Source organism: Podarcis cretensis, assembly GCF_951804945.1.
Source record: "Podarcis cretensis genome assembly, chromosome: 3".
Taxonomy (NCBI): domain Eukaryota; kingdom Metazoa; phylum Chordata; class Lepidosauria; order Squamata; family Lacertidae; genus Podarcis; species Podarcis cretensis.
Window position 1 is genome coordinate 26,263,549 of NC_137172.1, and position 25,134 is coordinate 26,288,682.

Below are 25,134 nucleotides of genomic sequence, written 5' to 3' on the forward strand. Positions count from 1 at the left end.
GCAGTGCTGCTGCTGTGAGGTCACTGCAGACTCACTGCTAGTGCTTTCATAATCATAAAGCCCTATCCACTTTGATGCAATGCCTCCATCTGTGTATAGAGTTTGCTGGATTAGTGTTTGGTTGCAACATATGCCATGCTCGCTAAATTATCAGAGCTGTACACAATTATTTCTGAATTTGCACCGTTGGCGCTGGAACACCATTTGCTGTTATATTACTGCTATTAAATTATATTAATATGCTATTAAGAGTTCCAGAAAGACATCTACTTCTGCTTCATTGACTATGCAAAAGCCTTTGACGGTGTCGACCACAGAAAACTATGGCAAGTTCTTAAAGAAATGGGAGTGCCTGATCACCTCATCTGTCTCCTGAGAAATCTCTATGTGGGACAAGAAGCTACAGTTAGAGCTGGATATGGAACAACTGATTGGTTCAAAATTGGGAAAGGAGTACGACAAGGCTGTATATTGTCTCCCTGCTTATTTAACTTATATGCAGAATTCATCATGCGAAAGACTGGACTGGATGAATCCGAAGCTGGAATTAAGATCACCGGAAGAAATATCAACAACCTCAGATATGCAGATGACACAACCTTGATGGCAGAAAGTGAGGAGGAATTAAAGAACCTTTTAATGAGGGTGAAAGAGGTGAGCGCAAAATATGGTCTGAAGCTCAACATCAAAAAAATGAAGATCATGGCCACTGGTCCCATCACTTCCTGGCAAATAGAAGGGGAAGAAATGGAGGCAGTGAGAGATTTTACTTTTTTGGGCTCCATGATCACTGCAGATGGTGACAGCAGTCACGAAATTAAAAGACGCCTGCTCCTTGGGAGAAAGGCGATGGCAAACCTAGACAGCATCTTAAAAAGCAGAGACATCACCTTGCCAACAAAGGTCCGTATAATTAAAGCCATGGTTTTCCCAGTAGTGATGTATGGAAGTGAGAGCTGGACCATAAAGAAGGCTGATCGCCGAAGAATTGATGCTTTTGAATTATGGTGCTGGAGGAGACTCTTGAGAGTCCCATGGACTGCAAGAAGATCAAACGTATCCATTCTTAAGGAAATCAGCCCTGAGTGCTCATTGGAAGGACAGATCCTGAAGTTGAGGCTCCAATACTTTGGCCACCTCATGAGAAGAGAAGACTCCCTGGAAAAGACCCTGATGTTGGGAAAGATGGAGGGCACAAGGAGAAAGGGACGACAGAGGACGAGATGGTTGGACAGTGTTCTCGAAGCTACAAATTTGAGCCTGACCAAGCTGCGGGAGGCGGTGAAAGACAGGAGTGCCTGGCGTGCTCTGGTCCATGGGGTCACGAAGAGTCAGACACAACTAAACGACTAAACAACAACAACAACAAGTTATATTACTTAAGCTAAGCAAGCGTGGATTGTTTTCAACAACTGAGATAGAAAACGAGTAGAAGCTTCATGCAGGAATAGGATGTATATACTTTTTAAAATGATGGTTTCTTGCATGTGGATTTACTTAACCCATGTATGAGGACTATGTTTTGCAAGGAAGTACTGATCAAAACACGGAAACAAAATAGCAATGATGTTCTTTTGTGTTAAAATAACAGTAATTCTTGAAGTCAGCAAGACTTCCCTTTGCAGACGCAATGCTGGTTTTTTTTCAGTACACTTGCTGCTTCTGTATGTTTTCATATCTAATATTTTTAAAGTAATGATTTCCATATCACTTTCAATGCTGCTCTTTACCAATCTGGGCTTGTGGTTTCCTAAACCTTCCTCCCACTGTCTTTAATAGTATTGCATTTGCTGGCTTAATTTACACATCAAGGTGTGCCCAACAATGGCTTCCTGAGATTGTGCAAACATTGGCTAGAGGTCATGGTTGAGGAGAGAGCTTAACCACATTCCTGGGTTTCGTGCTAAGCCAAACCTTACATTCACTGCTCAGCTGACCTAAAAGAACCAGCAAGGAGTAAAGCAGGTACAATCTCTTCCCCAGGAGCCAGCACATTTGTGTGTTCACAGTAAGTCATGGTTTGGCTTAGCATTATGTGCAAGGACAGCCCTATCTTCCACTCATCAACTTTACCATGTTAGATCTTTCAGTTTAAAAGTCAACAGTTTTACATTTTCATTCTGTACACCACTACCCTCTGCACGTTCACTCAGAAGTAACTCCCACCAACCCGTTCCACACTTAATACTAAGACAAACCATGATTTAGTGTAAACAAGTAGATTGTGCCTGCTTTGCCCCCTCATTCCCCACCCCATTATTCCTGCTGCACTAAGGCATGGTATGGCTTAGTGCAAGGGTCGGCAACCTAAGGCCCATGGGCCAGAAGCGGCCCATGGGCCAGAAGCAGCCCATGGCAGTCAGTTAACCGGCCCATGGACCCCTGCCGCCCGCTCGGGGACCCCCCACTGCCCACTCGGTCGGCTCCCGTGCGCCACGCTAAACTGGCTTGGATTAGAGCTGGGACCGCCTTCTGCAACACTGGCCAGCTTCCCATTGGCTGCAGGAAGCTCCTGCAGCCAATGGGAAGCTGTGCATGCCTCCTCCGCACCAGAAGGAGCGCCAGAAATAGCGTTTGCGCATGCGCACGTGCACACTACGGCCCACCGCGGCGTCTGCGGGACCGTGAAGCAGCCCAAGCCACAAAAACTTTGCTGACCCCTGGCTTAGTGTTACACTCAAATCAAGACTTATGCTTTCACAAGCTGTAGCCAAGCTTAGTTGCTTAGAGCCAGTGTGGTGTAGTGGTTATGAGCGGTAGACTCGTAATCTGGTGAACCGGGTTCGCGTCCCCGCTCCTCCACATGCAGCTGCTGGGTGACCTTGGGCTAGTCACACTTCTTTGAAGTCTCTCAGCCCCACTCAACTCACAGAGTGTTTGTTGTGGGGGAGGAAGGGAAAGGAGGTTAGCCGCTTTGAGACTCCTTCAGGTAGTGATAAAGCGGGATATCAAATCCAAACTCTTCTTCTTCTAGTTCTGGGGGAAGATCGACCATGAGCCTGGTTCAGATGTAATGCTAAGTCAAATTATTTTTTAGCTCACATCAAGAGATGAGCAGAGCAGTCACATTCTTTTTTTTTATTTTTTTAATAATATTTATTAAAAATTTTCCAGAATAAAAAGGAAAGATAGCAAGAAAGAAAGAAAAAACAAATATGATTTACACTTGGTTTCAGTGGCATCTTTCCCGGACTTCCCCCCCCTCCCCCTCTTGTATTCCATTTCCCTTAAATTGATTCCACAGATTCTTACCCCAAATTTTAAAACCTTATTTGTAATTTTAAATAACCCATTTATTCCAAATTAATTTATCTTATTTATCTTAATGAACCATTTCTCCTTATATTTTATATAATTCCCTAAGATCGACCCCATTTCCCTTCCACAAATTCCCCTATTTTCAAACAACAAACATGAAAAAAGAAAAGAAAGAAATAATATATAATTTTACAGCCTTTGGATTCCAAATCTCCCCCCCCCCATTCCCCGGTTCCAATCCCCAAAGTTCATCCATTGTCTACTGCCAGCCTGGTGTATCCACGTCTATATCTCAACTCCACTTTGCCGTCTTTTGATAGCTTTTAATTTCAGAAAGTCCAATCTCGAAAAAACTCTCAGAAAAAGTCATTGTTCTTCCATCCAGACCTCTATGTTTAAGAGTCTAACTTAAATTCTATTTCTTGGTCCTTTTAAAGTCTGGATGTTCCAAATACTCCGGCTTCAAATTTGGTCCAGCTCTTATTCCTCAGGTTGCTTTTTCCTGTTCTGCTGCAGAAACCTTCTAATTCAGAAACTTCTTGTTCTCCACAGAGGCTTTTGTTATTCAGGAACATAACTTGCGTCAAGTCCCTTCCTTTCTTCAATAGATAAATCCATTGTCTCCTTTAGTATAGAAACCTCTGTAGACAAAATGCTTCATTTTTGCAGCTTTCCCAAGAGATAACAGATCCTGCTCAAATTCATAGTATTTTTCCACTTGCTGCTACTGTTGCAATGTCCCAGCCTCCCTCTAGAGGGAATATGGTAACTTAATTTCTTTCAAAATCAGACCCAAAAGTCAAATAACTTGTTGCCTTTATTTCCAATAATTTATGTCCAAATTGTAACAAATCTAACCAGCAAAGCCATCGTAACAAAGTTCTCTTTTATTTTCTTGCTTTGACAGCTTCTTTGACAGCTGTCAAAGTTTCTGTGTCTCTTCACCAGTCTCTCATAGCGGATCGTTCCCGGTTCCCGGGGGGGTTGCATTTTAGTTCCCACAAATCAGTCTTCTCCTCCAGCACAATTATTGTAATTTCCCTTCGTGAAGTTAAAATTTTTTTTCAGGTAAACAAGTTCATCTCTCGATCTTAGTTGTCAAATCCTTGCGTTGAGCCATCTACAACAGGGGGGGGCGGACTTCCTTTTTGCACTCCCCCCGCTTGCTCCAAATTCAAAGATCAAATTTCCCTTTTAAGTCCAATCAATTTACTCACGGGTTGTTCCTTTTAGTCCAAATCCGAAATTTTCAAAGAAGAAGTCGTTGCTCTCCGCCGAATGGCATGCGGCTTCGCTGGGCAGGGGAAGCATTGGACTCACAGCACCACACCACACCCCCGTGCCCGCCGAGTCACCAAGTCCATGGGCATCTCCGCCCATGGTTTTTGAGGGTCCCCGCGTCGCCAGCACGGCAGGACCCGACCCCTACCCAGCCGACTCCCTCCGGAGCTCGGAGGGAGTCCGCCATTCGGCGATGGCGCCGACCCGGAAGTCCAGAGCAGTCACATTCTTCTCTGGGAACCTGCACATTTCTTTGTTCATGCCAAGACATGGTTTGGCTTAGCATTGCATCTGACCTGAGCCAGTGGTTCAGTGGTGATGCATTTTTAAGGCTGTAAACTGAGAGTTAACTGCCCAGGTCTTGGGCACTTAAGCTACTAGGGTATTCCTTCATTGTAGAGATTTAGAAATTCTGACATAAATGAAAATACATTACATTGTACTAAAAAGAAATTATATTTAAATTAAGGGGAAAGCCATCTTAAGGAGCACTTAGATTGCACAATGTCAGCAATAATCTTGAAGTTCCTAATAACCAGAACACTGGATATAAAAATCACAGGACAATGGGACAGCTAAAATTAAAGAATGTATTTCAGAATTTAACACAGCAAACAATTGTTCACTTGTTGATACAAAAGTTGGTCAAATGGCAATGTTAGAAAATGGCTTTTATACTTTTTTGTCAATTTCCCTTATGAACGAGGCCCTAAGACAAAGAGAAACATGTACATATACAGTAGAAAGGACAGATACCACATGAGAACACACAACTTTTTAAAAATGCTCTATCAAATATAGATCACCATAGCCTAAGATAATTCATCTGGGGCACTATCTCCCCAACTATCCTAGGGTGCTAAGCACTTTTGTGGGCTATGGAGAACACAAGCAGGGAGGAACAGAGCTAATCCCATTAGCCCTTACATTAGTATTTTTTTAAAACATAGTTTCTTTTTCACATAGGAAAAGCAGTATACAATTTCCATAAACAAATAAATATTCATAGGTGTAGAAAGTGGTATAGCAGTTGTACAATTGTCAAAATATTTTGGGTCTTTTTCTCTGCTACTGAGTTTAAATGGTCCAGCTTAAACTGGATCTGGCATTTGGAAACCCTGAGTTTGCTTCATATTAAAATAATGCAGTTTGCTGGTGTCTTCGGGAAAGTTTGTGTGTATGAGAGAGAGTGAATTCTTTAGTACAGTGCATCCACATTGTCCCATCTTGCGTGGGTTTGTGGGTGTGTAGATGATAGATAGATAGATAGATAGATAGATAGATAGATAGATAGATAGATAGATGATAGATAGATACAGTGGTGCCTCGCAAGATGAAAAGAATCCGTTCCGCGAGTCTCTTCGTCTAGCGGTTTTTTCGTCTTACGAAGCAAGCCCATTGACGGCTTAGCGGATTAGCGCTATTAGCGGTTTAGCGGCTTTTAGCGGCTTATCAGCTTAGCGGATAAGCGGCTTAGAAAAAGGGGGGGGGAGGAAAAAAAACCCGCAGGAACTCGCAAGACATTTTCGTCTTGCGAAGCAAGCCCATAGGAAATTCGTTTTGCAAAGCACCTCCAAAACGGAAAACCCTTTCGTCTAGCGGATTTTTCGTCTTTGAGGCATTCGTCTTGCGGGGCACCACTGTAGATAGATAGATAGATAGACAGACAGACAGACAGACAGACAGACAGACAGACAGACAGACAGACAGACAGATATAGATCCCAAAAGCTAGCAAAATCACTCCAGGATTATCTTAGCAAAAATAAATGGGTCAAGGTGGCAGTGGCATACGGTATGAAACACAAAGCCCTCTGAACCTTTAAGCACCCCATTCACTTAACAAGAGTTGCCTGAAAGCAATCACAACTCAGAAACCAGCTAGCTCAGATATCAAGAGTCAATAGTCTTAGTTTCCAGTGGAACACAACCAAATAAACAGCTTCTTTAGTCAATTAACTACAATTAACCTATTGTACCATTTACACAAGATAGAATGACTGGCTGGCTCATGCCATACAAATAGAAAATTTATACCTGCTTCCAAGTATTTCTGCATTAAACTAAATAAACTGAAAAGAATTCAACTTTGTCTGGATTGTGCCTTATGTACAGATACATAGTTAGGCCCAAGCAAATATGTTGCTATAAGCTAAGGACCTATCTTTAAAAGTTATCCTCTGGATTTATCTTAAGCTACTCACAAATAATTCCAGCCCTTTCTTGCCAGGGTTGCAATTTGTCATCCAGAGGTAGACAGACTGGGCATATTTCATGCATAACAGTGTCTAACATTCAGAAAATATAAGCACATTTCCTTCTCATGGAGAAGAAAAACACCACCCAGCTGAAAAGTTCTCCTGCACAAGTTCAAATACATTTCCAATTCTGATTTGAAATGTGACAGCAGCTGCTTTAGAGCTGCACTATGGAAACAGCACATCAAAGAGCTTCTCCTTCTAGCATAACAGCCAGTAGCTCTTTCTGGCTTTAAAGAGCTACCGGCAACAAGAAACAGAGGCACTTGCACAAGCCCTCCATAGTACAGCCTCATGATCAACAGCACTGAAGTGTCTGCATGGTTATATTAATCCCCCCCCCCCCAAGAATAGGGCCCATTTTTCATGTCTACACAGAAGTAGCCAGTTATAAGATGGGGCATATGCCTGGTTAGGATCGTGCAATGACAGCTCTCTGAGGAGGACAGCGCTCCAAAAGAGTAATAACATGCTTAGGGATCACCTTGATATTGGCTGGTCTTGGTAGCCCATCATAGCCAGTCAGGCTTAGCTTCCCATTCCACTGCAATTCATATTCCACCAAAAGCTATGTTACTTTGTCTTGCTGTCCATTGTGGCAGAAGGACTTACTTACATAAGGACGTAAATTATGTTCTCATTACATAATTCCACCCCATTCATTTCAATGTAAAAGCAGCACAATACAAATTGGGGGCATGGGGTAATCAATTACGTTTGTGAGACAAAAGCAATAGCAATAGTAAATACTAATCATATTCACTGGACTGCTTTTTCTTCCAGACAAGGGACAAATAACTGAACACCAGCCATTTCCACTCCAGTTTTTGTCAGAAATCCCCTTCTATCCTATTTTGTGCTGACTACCTGCTGCATGGCAATTGTGTTTGTGGACCCTGTTTGTTTGGCTGGGGTTTGATATGGCGTGTGGTCCAGAGAGTATGTACACCAGTTGCAGTACTGTGGGCATCAGGAGAGAAAAAGAAAGAGAGAGATGTTTATAAAAGAGGGTAAAACAGAAACACAGGGCTGATTCTCACAACTACTTTCTGGGCTTCTTTTTCGGTTTAAAGCAAAATAGGTTGAGTGGTTTGGCGTTTGTCACACATCCCATGGTGCACCAAGCTGGCTGTTTATATTAAGAGACCAGTCCATATGAAAACAGGAACACACAGATACATGAGTTAAAAGAAGCCTAAATGTGAAATCTCCACAGAACACAAAAAGAAGGGACAATAGGACATAGGAAAAAGTCACACAAAAATGAATAAATAAGTAAATACATAAATAAGGTGGTCTGTTCCCAAAATCTGAGTGTTATAAATAGAGTCAGTAGTCCTTGGTGCTTCTGAATTCAGGCATGCTCCATGCCCTTCTGGCTGGATCAGTGCCCCTCTCAACATCTTCCGAAATGGTCTTGATGTCACTACTGAAGGGCAGAATCCTGGCCCGGGACTTGAATGTCATGAGAGAGAGGCTGGTTTTGTGCTTTGTGTTCCATTGCCTTGCAAGCTTCTTTGCCTCTTCTTCCTCTTTGCTCTTCTCCATGGCTTCTTGGAGAACAGAACGAAAAAGCCGAGAAACTTCAGAGACCTCTGGTTCGTATTCAGAAACAAGCTGCCGAAATCTATGGGGAGGAAAGAAGCCAAAAAACTAATTCATAACCTGGGGGTATAAATCCTAAGGCACAAATATTTGCTCTTTTAATCTATAGTTGCAACAACAAAAATCCCCTTAAGAATAAGATCCCTTTTCCAAAATCGGAATTTATTCGATTCATCAAATGGATAATAGACAGCTATTAATCCAATCAAATTTTTGCTATTTAAATAATGAAGTATTCAGATGAACAAGTATGGTAGATGCATGTTTTTGCAGGAGAGATGAAGAACTAGAATCACCTCTAAAGGATTTACTACATCCATTACAGAAATTGATGACTTTACCACCAATTTTTTATTTTATTTTATTTTTTGCTCCACCTTGCTTTGGTTACCATCTGATACAAATTTCTGGAGAGCTTGCAAGATAGCCTAATAAAAGCTATATTCCTAATACAGATTTTGGAAAAGATTTATTATGCACTTCTTTCAAGTTATTCACATGAAGGCTCTCAAAATAGCTCAAGACACCCAGGCTGTATGCTGCATTCACACAAACATACCGTATTTTTCGCACCATAGGACACACCGGACAATAGGACGCACCTTGTTTTAGAGGGTGGAGAACAAGAAAAAAAAAATCTCCCCCTCTCTGCCCAGCGCCCCTTCAGCGAAGCGGAAGGAGGCGCTGCGCAGAGAGGGGGAGAATTTTCCCCCTCTTGTTTTTCCGCTCTAAAACAAGGTGCCATTTAAGGTGTGTTCAGGCGGCTACCTTGGAAGCCTGGAGAGCAAGAGGGGTCGGTGCGCACCGACCCCTCTCGCTCTCCAGGCTTCAGGTTCCTTTCGACCTGCTCTTTGGGGCTGGCGGGGAGAAGCCCACCGCCAGCCCCAAAGAGCAGGTCAGGGAGCAGCGGAAAGGCGCAGCGGAGAGGCTGCTGCCATAGTCACGCGTCACCTCTCCAGCTGGGAGAGGGTCGCAGGGGGCTTCTTTTGCCCCGCGCGCGCTCTCCCGGCTGGAGAAGTGACGCGCGGCTATAGAGGCTCCTGCCATAGCCGCGCGTCACCTCTCCAGCCAGGAGAAGGTCGCGGGGCTATGGCCTCTTCGCTCCATAGGACGCACACACATTTCCCCTTCATTTTTGAAGGGGAAAAAGTGTGTCCTATAGAGCGAAAAAAAGGGTAATCAATGTTAGGTCATTTGCACTGCTTCTGTACTGTTCGCCTATGTTTGTAAAAGACAGATTACTGGTATTCTCCCTTATTTATTCCAGTTCAGTTACTCAAACAAAGCAAGTGTCTATGCTATCTTTCACCAAGTATTGCCAGTACACTTTGAGTTTCATCTGCATAGCCATAAGGATGTGAAACTGGATTTTAAGAGAAAATGAGAACCAGTATTTTCAGCAAAGCTCAAGACGCTCCCTTTCAAGCACCACTTAACTGAGATCTTCAGTCTCTTAACCCACAGCAACAGCATTATGATGCTTTTGAGAAACTTTACAAACTGTGGAAGGTGGGAAAACCAGTATATTTTCCATTTCTGTTGGTGAGCATACAGCCACAGCCAGAGAAGGTTGACATAAGACTTCAGCATACCTAATAATGACGGGCCCACAGTAGGAGGGATGTATTTTGGAGCACATGTCTTCCAGCTGCAGACGCTCCCCTGGACTGATATCGTAGCTGTGCTTGGGGTAGCTAACTAGCCACCCATAGTCAACACCCGTCTTTATCTTGCGGTACTCGTTCTCTCGTTCCCGATGCTGCTTCTCAGCTTCCTTGATCTGCCAGCTGAGTTCCATCATAAGAGTTTCCATCACCATTTCTGTTGGGCTCCTCTGAGAAATGCGACTGGGGGGTTCATTCCACCCGAACCAGGAAGACAGCGACATGTTCGCTCTCGCTCTGGCCCCTCACCCTGTAAAAGGGCAAAATCATAGAATCATAGAACTGTAAAGTTGGAAGGGGCCCCAAGGGTCATCTAGTCCAACCCCCTGCAGTGAAGGAATGTCAACACTATCAAACTGGTCCACCATCCCATTTGAAACCACACTGCACCCTGCTTAGCACATAGCTATTAGTTTTATTGCTACACCACCAGACAAGGTATGCTTCTCTGACATGAAGCATAAAAACATTTGCGACCAAAATTTTTTGTTTTGGGGGCTTTTTGCTCAGCTGTTTCTACCAAGAACATGGAAAAACTTTATTCTAGTAAGAGGGAATGATGTGAAAATGAAGGGTGTGGCTCTTCACCATGCCGGTAACTGCAACATAGTATAACTGCCTTATACAAAGTTAGACCAAAGGCAACTCAGTATTGTCCTCACTAACCTTCCTCAACCTAGTCCCTTCCAGATGTTTTCCCTACCAGATGTTTTTGACTACAAATCCCATGCTGCCTGGGGCTGATGTGAGTTGTAATCCAGAACATCTGACCAGGCTGAGGAAGGCTGCTAATGGTTCTTAAGGATTTTAGATAAGAGTCTTTCAATCCTGGGTCTTTCCAAGCAGGGCTTGGAACCAGGAGCCATGCAAAGCATGGGATCTACCATGATAGAACTCCCACCTTGGGGGTCCTTACTTTTTGGCAGTGAAATGTGACATTTTGGCGAGTACAAACCTTCCCCAAAACAGCAACAGCATAAAATACTAAATAAAAAAATATGTGAAATCAGAACTCTTCCCCTGCTGGATTTAGGGTGGTGTGGGCGGTTCCCCCACAGAGGGTGACAAGATCCATAATTAAGAAGATCCATGGGGGGGGGGCAAATTTTTGCTTTGCTCAGATAAAGATGACCAAAGTCCATCCCTGAGAAGGGGAAGGTCACATGTGGCTGCTGCAGTGTTTTCCTTTCAAATGGCCATTGAAGGAGCCTAATATTGTTGCACTGAAGCTGAAGGAGCCAAACAGTGTCCCCTCAAAAAAGGGGGGTGTCACCAAAACAGAAGCCCCTTTTGCAGGAAGTGCATTTTTTCCCAACCCTCTTCCCCCTGCCTTTCAGGCAGCGTAAGAAGAGGATCTTAGGACCCATAACAGCCAGACACTCCCCAAACAGCAAGTGATAAGTGGTCCTTCAGTGTGAGAAAACATAGGATATGAATATGGTAACAATTATGCCAGCGATCTAAATAAAAGAAATGTATAGACCTTTGGGAGTATTTGCTGGGAGACAGAGGGCTACAGGGGTGGTGGAAAAAACCCTATTATTTTCCATCTGATATCCGACAGAATACATTCAGTTCTGTTATGGGAGCCAGAGAAAGCCTCGACAATCAGCAGCTGAATAAAAGGTCATGTGAAAATCCTCCTGGTTAATCTCAATACATAATCATCCTGATACAAGGTTGCCATGTGGAACAAGCATTTTATTCCTGATTGAATTTAGACATCATCATCAATAAAAATGCAGGCAAACAATTTCTAAAAGCAATAGCAAAATGTGAACACTTTAAAACAAAGTGAAATTAAATGCCACTGGAAGCCAAGAGTAAAAGGTGTTATATATTCAAACTAGCAGCTATAAAACCAGATGTCAGAACAAACCCCAATGAAATTTTAAAATCTTCAATTTCTGGCACAAAATGCAAGAAGAGGAAGCCCACCAAATTTCTGCTGGGGTGGTATTTCTGCGTCAAGGCATCATGACAGAGAAGGTTCCCAAAACAGGCCTGAGAGCAAAGCCTCCAACATTTATCTCAGTACCTAGACAGGCTCATATCATAGCAAGCAGCCTCTAATATAACCTGGTCCTAAGCCATTTAAGACTTTAAAAGACTAGAAGCAGCTTTTAATCCAAAAGCTAAAAGAGCCAATGGAGCTGGCATGACATTGGAGCACTTGCAAGCACCAGCTACTTGAGACCCAAGTCGTTTGGGACTTTATATTTCAGTGTTAATACCTTAAATTGGGCTCTGTAGTTAACTGGTAACAAATGCAAATCTTTCGAGACTGGCGTAATGCATGTTCAGTCAGACACATCAACCAGAAGCCTTGCTGTTGCATTCTGCATTAATTGCAGCTTCTTGTCTTCAGTGACAACCCCATACAGAGCATGCTGCAATAGTCCAACATGGAAGTTACCAGCTCCCTGTGGCCAAGCTTTCCTTGTGTAGGAATGACTATATCTGGCAAACCAGCCAGAGCTGGAAATAGGCACTCCTAGCCACTAGGGCATAGTGGAGTCAAGGAGTAATCTCAAGCTATGCACCTGTTCCTTCCAAGGGAGAACAACCCTGTCCAAAATTGGCTTCTACCAACTTCCCAAGTTTGAGATCCTGCAACACATAGTACCTCCACCTTGTCTGAATTCAGGTTAGGTCAATGATGCTGATGATGTCAGATTGGGAGTATAAAAGACAACAGATTGGAGCTGCAGTTCAAGAGCCAACTTCACTGACTGGATACTCAGTTAAGATAATATATGTAAGGCAGGTTTTGCCTCTGCTTTCCAAGGAAGCAATTAAAGTCCAAGAGCCCTGTAAACAGTTACAGGCAGCAGTAATAGTCCAGAGATTAATTGTGTCAATATAAAGTCCCCTCTTCCTTTTTCTGCTCCTTTCAGTTCCAGGAAACTCATCACAGTGAAGTTAGTGAGCTGGCCCCATTTCCATTCTCTTGCTCTCATGGGGGATGCCACAGATTTTCATGAGAGCTGCTCTGCTAGTGTTTTTAATTTAAAATTCACTGTGGGGCTAATCATCAGATTACACACAGTGGCTTTTCTGTAAGTAAGGACTAAATAACAAAAACAAATGACAGCTTACAGGACAGTTTCCAAAGCTATGATGGAAAATACATTTTCATCTAAGCAATTTATTAGATTCAAAATGTTTTATAGCCAGTTTTTATATTAAAAAACTTCTTACAGTTTTCAACTTGGTGCTGTAATAATAATGAACTTTTTTCAGTCATTCAAAGCAATACACTAAATGCAATCATGGCTTTCCAGGACTTGAGTTAGTTGCCTTGACCTAAGCATTTTTCCTTTGCTTTGGGATTTACAGCAAAATCCCATGCATATCTGCTAAGAAGCAAAACACACAAAGTTCAATAGGACTACCTCATATGCAATAACTAGGTATAGGACTGTAAACTTAGCCACTGCTTAACTTTTCCTGCAATTGCGCCCACAGAGATCATAGCTGTCAAGTGTCCCTTATTTGAAGGGACAGTCCCTTATTCCAGCGCCATGTCCCACTGCTGTCCCTTATTGGTGGATGTCCCTTAAATGATGTCTCTTAAATTTCAAAGGAAGCAGCACCTCTCCCTCCCTCCCTGCAGGCCAGGGAGGAGGGAGGCTCCAACTGTGTTGCTTGGCTGTGTTGCTCACCCAATAAGAAGTCTAAGAACGACTGGGGGTGGAGCTTACATGCCTTGTGTTTGGCTAGTTAATGCAAGCTGAGGAGGTTTTTGAATGCTGGACGTCATTTTGTTGCACGTGCTGCTGCAAACTTTCCAGTGCAAAGCCAGGCCGGGGAGCCATCTTAAGTTGAGGCTGCATAGGCCTTGTGGTGCATGTGATTCAGATTCTATTCAGTTAAACCTCTGGTTACAAAGTTGGCTGGACAGTGCTCTCGAAGCTACCAGCATCAGTTTGACCAGACTGCAGGAGGACAGGAAGACTGGAGTGCCTGGAACAGGTGAGGCTGCAGGTCCCTTATTTTGGCTGCTGGTCCCTTATTTTCAAATCTGTAAGTTGACAGCTATGACAGAGATGGTGTCAAAAATCACACTCGTATGCTCTTTTAATAACATAATATGTTAGAACTCACAACTTCTAATCCTGTAAACAGGGGTTAATTTCTACAGGGGAGGTTTAAAGCTTACAGCTGTCTGGAAGTCCTATCTACAGAAGTCTCCAGACACACAGTACTCTCAAAAACCATAATATCAATGGACTGCACTGGTCGGTTGATGGACTTATGTCAAAAAGCCCAGAGCATTTCCTCTTTGAGAGCCTCAGCAGCTTATTTCATGTTAGGGGTTGGCCTCAAAGTTAGGCAGCAACCCTCTTTTCTGTTGTGGTTTTGGCGGATGTGGAGGAGCCATCCCTCTTCATCTCTTTCAGACACTTCCTTCTCTCATCCCACCCCCTCCCTGCTCAGTAGACTTCCAGAGAAAGGGCAGATTACTCAAACACTGTAAAGACCCATTACCCTCATCATGATCCCCTCTAATGTATCTTTTTCTACATTCTTCAAGTTCCAAACTGCACTAAAGCTACAGACAGCTTAGAGACCTGAAGAAGAGCACTAATATTAAAGGCTTGGGATTCACTGCAACGTTTTGTTGTGGGTCCCCATTTATTATGTTATAAAAGCAGATTTGGATGCCTTCATAAACACCGAGAATTGCATAACACCCATTCATTGTGCTGCAATTTCTATAGCTGAGTCTTCGTCCAAGGCTTTTCTTAGACAATTTTAAACACGCTTACGGTAAATGCCATTCCAGACATTCCTTTGTTAAAAAAAGGTACTGGTTCTTGAAAGAACTGTCACACATAAGAGATATTCAATGTCCACAACCAGAGCAAGGACAATAGCTTTAAGGGGGTGGTGTGGGATACATGGCAGTGCGAAAGGACATGTTTTGAAGGATGAGGAACCAACATGGCACAATCCTTGGTGCTCTTTCTGATTGCTATTTAAGCACACCCATCTCAAGCAGACCCAGGTCAGGAACTGCACTTAACAAACTACACATGATATAAACAAAAGACTCAGGCTCCGCTTCCCCACTACAAAGTTGCAGCTAGGTGGAAACAAGGCAGAGGGGAGATTCACCCTCCTTTTCCCAGTCTTCTTCCTTGCTGCTTTTCTCTCAGCTACAATTCCAGAAATCCACTTCCACTGCAACTGAGTCCCCGACACTACTGACAACAGATATGTGTTCAGCAGTTTCCCAAAGTGGTCAGCAACATACATGTCAGAGGAGGCATTTCACAGTAGGTGTATTAGGAACAGAAGTAGGTACAAGTGTAAACTTTCTGCCATGTAATAAGCACATGGTAAAATACATGGGATTGCATGCTTTTTCTTCCTTACCGCTCTGGAGGCAGCAGAAACACACAATGGAGAGCCAGGGGACAGAGAATTTTGTGCATGTTCACTTCTGAAGTAGTAGCCCTAAGACTACTAGGTGTGTGTTGATGGTTTTAGGTTGGTGCTTTTTAGAGAATGTAAAAAAGTGTGAATAATGAAATAACATGATTGAAAAGTGGGTTTAAAATAGCCTTTAAAAAGCACACAGTGATGTGAGGTGGCAAGCTTTCCATTGTTAAATCCCCCCCCCCGAAATGTTTCAATTTAGAAATGCATTTGTTTCATAAAGTTAATTAGGAACTTAATGAATACCAGTCAAATTGAGGCAACTTCAGTTGGCAAAATACCAGTCAAAAGTTGTGGTTGTCCCCAAGGAAGCAAATATATTTATGCCCACAGCGTAATAATCATTTCTAAGTGAAACATGGGATTTGTTTGAATATAGCAGCTTTCGTTCTTTAGCCTGGTCCTCTCTAGACGTTTTGGATCCTGTGACCAATGGAGTTGGGAGTTGAAAACATCTGGAGGGCACTAGGTTTAGCATTTAGGCCACAGAAAGCATGTATTACTGATCTCCCCACTCAAACCAAGTATCAAATAAACTACTTTTGGCTCTCTGAAACAGTTGAGATATTTTTGCAAAACATAAGAATTAACATAACATACTTCTTTGTTTTGTTTTCCAAATATAAAGGTTAAGCAAAGCATGCTAGGTCAGATCCCAAAGGATTTATGACAGTAGAAACTTTTCTAGGAAAATCTTCAAGAAAGCCTACACATTACAAAAAGATTTGCAAACATGCAAATCATTCCTGTGAACTTGTCAGGGAGCCCAGATGACTCAGTGACAAGCCCAGGTTTCCCCAGTGTAATGTATACATTTAAAATGCAACATCAGAAGCAGCCTTCAGCTGATGCAAACTGACATTCGCTGTAATCCAATAAAGTGATGGCCCTAGCTGTGGATTCAGGAGAGGGTAATACCAGTAAAAATAAACAGAAGCTGATAATAGAAATGGTGATAAGAAATCTTTTTGCCCAATACCTTTGAAAAGGGAGTGTTTTTCTTTTTGTTTCTAAATGTTTGTGATAAAATTCAGCACACTGCATGCTTATTAAAGCAAAACACAGTCATCTGCCCAGACTCAAGAGTTATGTTTATGCCAACCTCTCATAGACTTCTTACTAAAAACATCTAATTTTGTTTAAGTTCATGTGCAGTTTTTATTAAAGGCTCGCCTTAATATGAAAAGGGTGGATTTCAATATGCCACACAGTAGAACCAAAGTGTTACTTCGAGTTACTATACCGATGACCAATTGGCACGCCCACAGGTGTTAGCTGTCTTTCAATAGTAGCTGAGCTGATTCTTCAAAATCTTGAGAGAAGGCAGTCTTGCAGATTCTCCACACACTTAATCAGCTTCTACTACTACGCAAGTGAAGTTATTTTCACTGTGTTCATTAAAAATCTTCATTTGTCTGATGCAACAAAAGCCCAAACCCACTTTTCCCTGTAAAAAGTATCTTTGGGAGGTAGATTTGGAGCTGGGAAGTTATGGGAAGGTAAAGATTTAAACCATTCTCCTCCCTACCAATTTTCTATTAAAAATTCCCCACCACTCTCCAAAGGTATTTTTTACGATGAAAAATAGCCAAAGTGCTCTTATTATACAGTGTACCTGTGGTGTCAGCAGTGGCCAAAATAATTATAAACCAATGTTTCCTTTAAGTGCAAGCTGACTGGAATCGCCAAAAACAGATACATATATGTACAAGCTTGTGCTACACAGAAACAAAAATTTCAAGTCAGAAACTCACAATTTTATATCTCATCTCAGCAATTAACTCACAAGATGCCACAGTTCTCTCGGTTCCCATTCCCCCACCTACAATAAGGAGATAATATCACCGATATACCACACAGAACTATTGTAGATTACTGAGATAAAGTATATGGCATGATTTAAACACTTGAAACATGCTAAAATATAGATAACAGGAGAGTGGTTAAAGGAAAAGCTTGGAGCAAAGGAAGCTGCCCAAGTTGGTTCATCTAGTTCTAAATTACCGGTATCTGCTTTTCAGTGTTCCAGGCAAGAGTCTCCAACACTTGTGTGTGTTTCAGACAAGAGTCCTTCCCAGCCCTACCCGAGGTTGCTAAGGATTTAACCTGGAACCTTATGCATGCAAAGAGTCTGCACTGCCCATTCAGCTATAGCCCTTCCCAAAACTGACTTCACAATTCTTTTGCTGTAGCAGAAATCCAAAGACAGTCAAGAAGACTAACAGATGTTAAGATTAATTGCATCACAAAATGCTGTTTTGATATAATCTGAAGGATCTGGGGTGATGCTTCCAGTACCAGGGATTATGGAGTTAAACCTAAAGATACACTATTGACTCATCCAGTTGTAATCCTCACTTATTCTAATTGGAATCCATAGTTACAAAGTGGTGAGTCAAGGATCCAAATTTAGCTCTCAAATCCTTCTGTTCTTTTTTTTTTGGGGGGGGGGTGTCATTTGTATCTCTACTGTTAGTGGAAAATATCATATTGTATTTTGACTACTGTGTACACCACTTGTCCAGGCTTCTTTATAATGAGTTACTTGGGTTTTTTCAGAACTATTTAATGATAATACTCATGAGGAGATACATATTAAGCAAATCCCAGGGTATGCAGCTCCTTTTTATCAGAAGCATGGTTTTAACATCAAATTTTTGATCTCAAACAGTAGCTGACTTTGAAGTAACTGACTTAACATACACAGTGAACATTGTTGCAACCATTTTTTAAAATTGCTTGTAAGAGCTGAACAGGTAAGACCTCTTCACACAGAGCATGTCTCCACTGCACTCCACTTAATAACGTTATTAAGGAGGTGATCTTTTCTACTGGACCAACTTCCGCTTTTCATCAAGAACAACCAAACAGGAGCTCATTCTCAGCACAGCAAATCATCATGCTCAGATTGCTGACAACAGCTTCCGTGGGATAGCATCATCACAGCTATAATGCAAAGACCTCCTATATCACATCATTTTGGCAACTAGCTTGGAGAGTTTACCACCAATGCAACCACTTCCAAAAAGCAGTCAACATTGAAGAGGTAATTTTCTATACCAAGTGCTAGAATGACATCACGACTGATGCCACAGTAGGAGTAGCCACTGTTGTGCAGTCCAGATGTTCGCCAATAGTCTGGGGTGGTGGGAGTTTTAGGCCAGCAACATCTGGAAGGCCTTTTCAAACATGCTATGACCAGTGTCACCAAGCAGCACACACTGCATGATGTTCATAACATGCACTTCAGCTCACAATATCATGGCATTGTGCAATAAAGTGCTTCTGGGAAACCACAGAGTGACATAACAGTGCTCTTTTTGACTCTGCAGTTCTAGAGCTTTTTTTAAAAAATCAACCACCTCATCCTTTTTGGCATAGAACCATAAATTAGGGGGGGGCACCCTCCCCATTTCCAACCTGGGATACCATGCATGGTGTGAACTATCAAAGGTACACTATGGGATAACATGCAATCTGGGATTGGCACTGTGTGAAATAAATGAGAAATGACGAATCCAGCACTTTCCCACTTCCTCCCAGCAGCAAGGTTAGGCACCCTTCACTACCTTTTTGCAAACTATAAGGAGTTTGTCTGTCATGCTGGTCATAAATTAAGAAGAGTCTCCACTTATGTGCCCTTTTAATAAAGTATATTGTTAAAGTAGTTCTAATATAAGAGCCATAGCTCAGTGATATAACATCTGCTTTGCTTGCTCTAAGTCCTAGGTTCAATCCCTGGCATCTCCATTCCCCTGGAAAGCCACTGTCAGTCAGTGTAGGAACACATTTATTAAAAAATAAATAAATTATTTTTCAGTTTTTCAAATATTTACAAACATACAAATCACAAAAACACAAATCACATACATTTCTAATACACATATATTTGACTTCCCTCCCCTCCTTTTGTGGTTTCTTTTTAGTTTTAATTTTCATACTGCATTTTCTACATTAAGTTAGTCTTTATTTTCTCTTAATAATATATTTAACTGCTTGTTTGCATACATGAGTTTTTCAAACATTCCACAAATTTATCCCAATCTTTAATAATTTTCTTCTTCTTCTTGGTTTCTTATTACGCCCGTTGACCTTGCCATTTTGGCATAATCATTAATTTAATTAGCCACTCTTCCTTGGTTGGTACTACATCTTCTTTTCAACTCTGGGCAAAAACCATTCTAACTGCAGTTGTATCATGCATAAACATTTTTATTTTTATCTTTTGGTATCTCATTATCTATGATCCTCAGCAGGAAAGCTTCTGTTTATTTATTAAAAGTTATCTTAAACATTTTTTTCAATTTGTTATAAATCATTTCCCAAAAAGCTTTTATTCTCTTACAAGATCACCACATATGATAGAAAGTACCTTCTTTTTCTTTACATTTCCAGCATGTGTTTGATTTTGATTTATACATTTTTGCCAATCTACTAGGAGTTAAATACCAACCATACATCGTTTTCATGTAGTTTCCTTTCAGTGTATAACATGCTGTAAACTTTAGGTCTACATTCCACAACTTCTCCCATGCGCCCATTTCAGTATTATGGCCTATATCTTTTGCCCAGTGAATCACCGACTTCACCTGCTTTTCTTTCACTTCCCATTCTAATAACAATTTGTACAATTTGGAAATCACTTTATCATTAATAACTCTCTTTCAAACAGTGTAGACAACACTGAGTTAGATAGACCAATAGCCAGACTAAGGCAGTTTCTTGTGTTCCAACCCGTGATTTATGCCCAACATGTCAAAATCAAAATTCCCTTTTCCAGATAGCTTTAGCCCTTGGAGCCACAGATCAACTACCCACATGGTCTACCAACACCAAAATCCTCTGGGACTCCAGCAATGCCACAATATATAGTGACTTGGAATTCCTTAGGCTAAGGGGCAAACAACACAATACATGGAAATAATCCAATGTACTTATTTTGGCTTCAGAAAAGCAGCTTTGGTGGTTGTGATTTTGAGTGGAAAAGCTGTAGTTATGTATAGATAGATATGTATTTATCCCCTTTCTGCATCCGCTTTGTTCTCCAGAACCCTCCCTGTGGCTATATTTCCCTCTTTCAAGGTTCCAGGTGACCCTCATCCTTGCACACATCTGGAAACATATTGGGATAAAAACAGTTGGAACAGTAAAAAAAAATGGAGTAGGAAAATGTCAGGTAGGGAAAGGTTTAAACAAGAACTCATGCTTCTCTGTTTAAACAGCATAGCTTCCAAGTTGCTTAGCAAAAGATCCACTAAACTATTGTTAAACTCATTTGCATCCTATCTTTTCAGAGGATGATAAGGCCTGCTGGTTCTAGCCTACTTCCCAGGAATCCTGTGCCTCCCCCAGTACTATCATACCATGCAAGAGTATGTATGAAGGCAGCGGCAAATTCACTGCAGAAAAGTGATATGATTTTTCAATGCACCTTGGACATAATCAATATGTTAGATAAATTACACCTGTCCAAAGAAGCTTTGAAACCAGTAAAACTCCTTATCTCAGACTGAAACTTTTAAAAAAGCTACACTTGGACCTTTTTTTAAAAAAAAATGCAACATAGTTTTTATTGTTATTTTGAAATATATATTGTTGAATGCATGCAAATTATTTAAATACATAGCTAATGGAGAAATCATTCCCTCAAACTATAGCACAGAAAGAGTGAAGAGACGGCAGGCAATGACCAATTGATGAGTATGCACACGCACTGCTGCAACCCAGAAGTGGCAGGAAAAGGGGGCAGCATAGGCTTACACACACGGGGGTCAGGAACATAACCCCCATGCAAAACAGTTGTTGCCTGTACAATGCCTCTCTACTGGCTCAGCTCATAAACATGATTGTCATAATTTTCTAGAAATTTCTACTCGAGCTGGTGATTACAAGAACTCTGAAGCAAAGAACTAGTGCTCAATGTTGCTTTTGCTCCTTCTTCCCTCCTAATCCCTTTTCCTTTTGTGTCATGTCTTTGGCTACAAATCTGAGGGTGGGAGCTGTCCTATTACTGATATTTGTGAACTACTCTGGGAGATTTTCTTTGGCTGAACAGTGGGATTAAAAAGTTTTAACTAAGTAAGTATCCAAAGATCACTATACCCAGGGACAGGCTGTCCACGTATCTCTCTGCACGCAAGCAGCAAACACAAGATGATGCTGACAGCTTTAATACTTCTGATCACCTCCTGGGGTGGAGAATGAATGCCTGGGATCAGTACCATCACATCTCCCAAAGGTCATCCATCAGAGGGCTGATTCATTTGCTCCTATGGAAACATGCGAGCCACTACCCATGCCATTCCAGTACCATCTAGAAAGCCCAGGACTGGGGAACCTGTTGCCCTCCAGGTGTTGTTAAAACTACAGCTCCCACCAATGCTGACCATTGGCCATGCTGCCTGAGGATGATGGCCCTGAAACCCAACCTCTATGCTCTGGTAACCTCTAGGTCGGATTACTGCAACACATTACACACAAGGCCACCTCTGAAGACAGCTTGGCAATTTCAGCTGGTGCAGAATCCGGCAGCCAGGCTGCTCACCAGGACAAGATGGTTTGAGGATATTACACCAATCCTGGCACAACTGCCCAGGCTGCCAATTGGTTTCTGGGCTCAATTCAAAGTACTTGCTTTTACCTATGAGGCCTTAAACCGCTCGGGACCACTATATCTCAAGTACCGCCTCTCCCCATATGAACCAATCCAGACACTGCAATAATCATTTGATGCCTCCTCCATGAGAAGTCCAGAGGGTGGCAACATGAGAAGGGGCCTTTTCTGCAGTGGCTCCCTGTTTGTGGAATGCTCTCCCCAAGAAGGCTCACCTGGCGCCTTCATTATATAGTCTTAGGTGCCGGGGTGAAAACATTTCTTTATAACCAAGACGTTGGCTGATTAACATTCTGTGGCCTTTTAAACGTGTTTGTGGGAGAAGGAGTTATTGGTTTGTTTCTGCTTTATTATGTATTTTGTGTTCTTACTTTGTCAATAGGGATGGTGGGACCTGTAGTCTAACAACATCTGGAAGACACCATGTTGGTTGCCGTTGCACTAAATAGCTTTCTTAAAAAAACAAAAAAACAGATCAAGCCAGTACGGTCCCATCAGTGTTTCAATGCATTGTTTTACCATTGGATTTTCCTTTAAAAATGACAGATTTTCAATCCAAATAATATTTTGAGAGTATGTAATAGAGAGCAGTTTTTCCTGACAACATGACAAATAATTTCTACCTTGCAACATTCTCATGGCAGCATGAGCTGATCTTGGAGATTCCTATAAATAGCTTTACAAAAACGCTATTGGAGCTAAGCACTATTTACAGGGGAACAGCCATGATTTAAATCCTATCAAAAAGCCCCATTTTAGATTTGCAGTTACTGAATTCAAGAATTAACAGTACCTACAGATTTATCACTTTCTACCAAATGAACAAAAAACACATTTTAGTTTCATAGAAGCTGAAGATATATTTATCCATTTTTTATTGACGATTCAAGAAAGAAACTACAGTATGTTTATTTCAGATACCAAATATTAGCTCTTATCAAAGTTAAGAGAGCACTGGTGCAATATTATGGATGTTGGAAGATAATGAGCTTTGGTCTGTGAATCATGACTTCAAAATTTTGCCATAATTCCCATTAAGGAACTTTAGGTAAACTCTACTCCCGGCTAAATTCCCCATCTTTCAAACTTGCCCCTCAGGAATGGTGAGAAAAGAGTCAAGGCATGGGGTGTATAGCCTGTACAGTGGTACCTCGGGTTACATACGCTTCAGGTTACAGACTCCGCTAACCCAGAAATAGTACCTTGGGTAAGAACTTTGCTTCAGGATGAGAACAGAAATCGTGCTCCGGCGAGGCCCCATTAGCTAAAGTGGTGCTTCAGGTTAAGAACAGTTTCAGGTTAACAACGGACCTCGGGAACGAATTAAATACTTAACCCGAGGTACCACTGTATATTTGCACACGCATTGCTAGACATTAATATGTCCTTGGAACAGATGGTTGGTGTTTTGAACTCTAGCAGTGTTTAAAACAACCTGTTGGGGAAAGTAAGGAAAAAGACATCATTTCCCCCCAGCTGGTAGGCAATACCCACTTATGTGCCTCAAAGCGGGGGGGGGGGGGCAGTTGCAGCCAGAAACACCCTCTATACATGGCTGTAGTCAGGATTTATGGGGGGGGGCAGGACACCCACCTGTCAATCATCCTCGGTCTAGCAGATTCGGAATGTCTCAACAACAGTTGTTTCAAATTACAGTGGTACCTCGGGTTAAGAACTTAATTCGTTCCAGAGGTCTGTACTTAACCTGAAACTGTTCTTAACCTGAAGCACCACTTTAGCTAATGGGGCCTCCTGCTGCTGCCGCGCCGCCAGAGCACGATTTCTGTTCTCATCCTGAAGCAAAGTTCTTAACCTGAAGCACTATTGCTGGGTTAGCGGAGTCTGTAACCTGAGGTACCACTGTACTTTCTTTTGACCCCGGGTGCTCAGGAGAAGAAAAAAACCTGTCAAAATCTTTCTACTAGTTAAGTATTTTTATTTATTTACTTGATTTGGCATGGGGCAGCTGCAACCCCCCCATCCCACCCCCGGTTACGCCCCCTGCCTACAGAAATCCAGGTGCGTTTGTTAGCGCTCCATCCAATCGTTACCTGTGGAACCGAGCGGCTCCATCGCAACTCAGAGCCAAGCGCCGCCGACTCCCAGCCGGACTCACTGCAAAGTGAGCCTCCCACCAGGGGCGAAATGGGGTTAAGCAGACGCAAACGCGCCCGAAGCCCCCCCCCCCCCGAGAGGCGCGCGCTTTTGCCAAACTTTCGCCTCTCCCCCCCAGGAGGCGCGACTGGGCTGCAGCCCTTCCTCACCTGGTGCCTGGCGGACGGCGCTGAGAGGAAGCACCCCGGAATCCAACCCGGCGGAGGACGAAGACCCGAAGAGCCCCTCTGCTGAGGAGATGAGGGGCGAGAGGGAACCTTCCCTCAGCGCTCTCAAGCGCCTTCTGCCGCCCCTGGCGCCCGAACCGGCGAGAGTCTTCCCTCACGGCGCCCGCCTCAGGCTCCTTTTGCCCGCAGAATCCGGGCGCGCCCAACGACTTTCCCCGGCCAGGCCCCGCCTCGCCGGGCTCCTGATTGGCCGTCGCTATAGCGACCGACCGCCCTAAGCCGCTTGTCCCTTATGGCGGGAGGAGGAGGGAGGAGTAGGCCCGGAGCTAGGGCAAGCGAGAGACGCAGGGAGGGCAATCCCGGAGAGGGAAAGCATTGCGGGGAGAGCAAAGGCTGCCGGCCCGCTCTGCTCTGGAGGGCCGTCCAAGCGAAGCAAAAATGTGCCCTGGGGAAATCCAGTGGGGGCTGGGAGTGCAAAGAAAGCGATCCCTCACACTGCTCACGCAGTGCTAGCCATATGAATAGCCAATATGCTAGCCAATATGTGATATTGGCAAAAAACCCCACAAAACTTGTCAGTATGTTTATGTGTGCTTTATAATTAAGATGCCCTCAAAAGGACCCACATCTGTATTTGTCCATTTTCCCCTCTACAGAAGGAACTCAGGCTGAGCAGTAACGAAGTGGATAAATAACAGAGCTTCCAAGTGTCCCTGTTTTCCAGATTTA

General features: G+C 42.7%; 1 protein-coding gene across 3 annotated transcripts; it reads right to left on the reverse strand.

Annotated features, from left to right (window-relative positions):
• Positions 1-8,091: 8,091 nt before the first annotated feature.
• On the reverse strand, positions 8,092-24,624 carry RD3 (RD3 regulator of GUCY2D). Of its 3 annotated transcripts, XM_079969055.1 has the most exons (4): positions 24,388-24,624; positions 22,495-22,576; positions 9,994-10,315; positions 8,092-8,423 (listed from the first exon to the last, which is right to left on the reverse strand). In XM_079969055.1, the coding sequence occupies exons 3-4, from the start codon at positions 10,287-10,289 to the stop codon at positions 8,126-8,128; spliced, it is 594 nt and encodes a 197-aa protein (XP_079825181.1). In that variant the 5' UTR covers positions 10,290-10,315; positions 22,495-22,576; positions 24,388-24,624; the 3' UTR covers positions 8,092-8,125. The 3 variants fall into 3 exon arrangements, with proteins under 3 accessions (XP_079825181.1, XP_079825179.1, XP_079825180.1); XM_079969053.1 differs by lacking the exon at positions 22,495-22,576 and having other exon boundaries at positions 24,388-24,622; XM_079969054.1 differs by lacking the exons at positions 22,495-22,576; positions 24,388-24,624 and adding an exon at positions 11,601-11,768.
• Between the last annotated feature and the right edge of the window lie 510 nt (positions 24,625-25,134).

What these genes read in the sequence shown, in the direction of transcription:
- RD3 (XM_079969055.1), bottom strand. Translation starts at nt 10,289, where the DNA reads ATGTCGCTGTCTTCCTGGTTCGGGTGGAATGAACCCCCCAGTCGCATT. An exon ending in TGTGGGCCCGTCATTATTAG is followed by an intron (nt 8,424 to 9,993) that starts GTATGCTGAAGT and finishes TCCTCCCCATAG; the next exon opens with ATTTCGGCAGCTTGTTTCTG.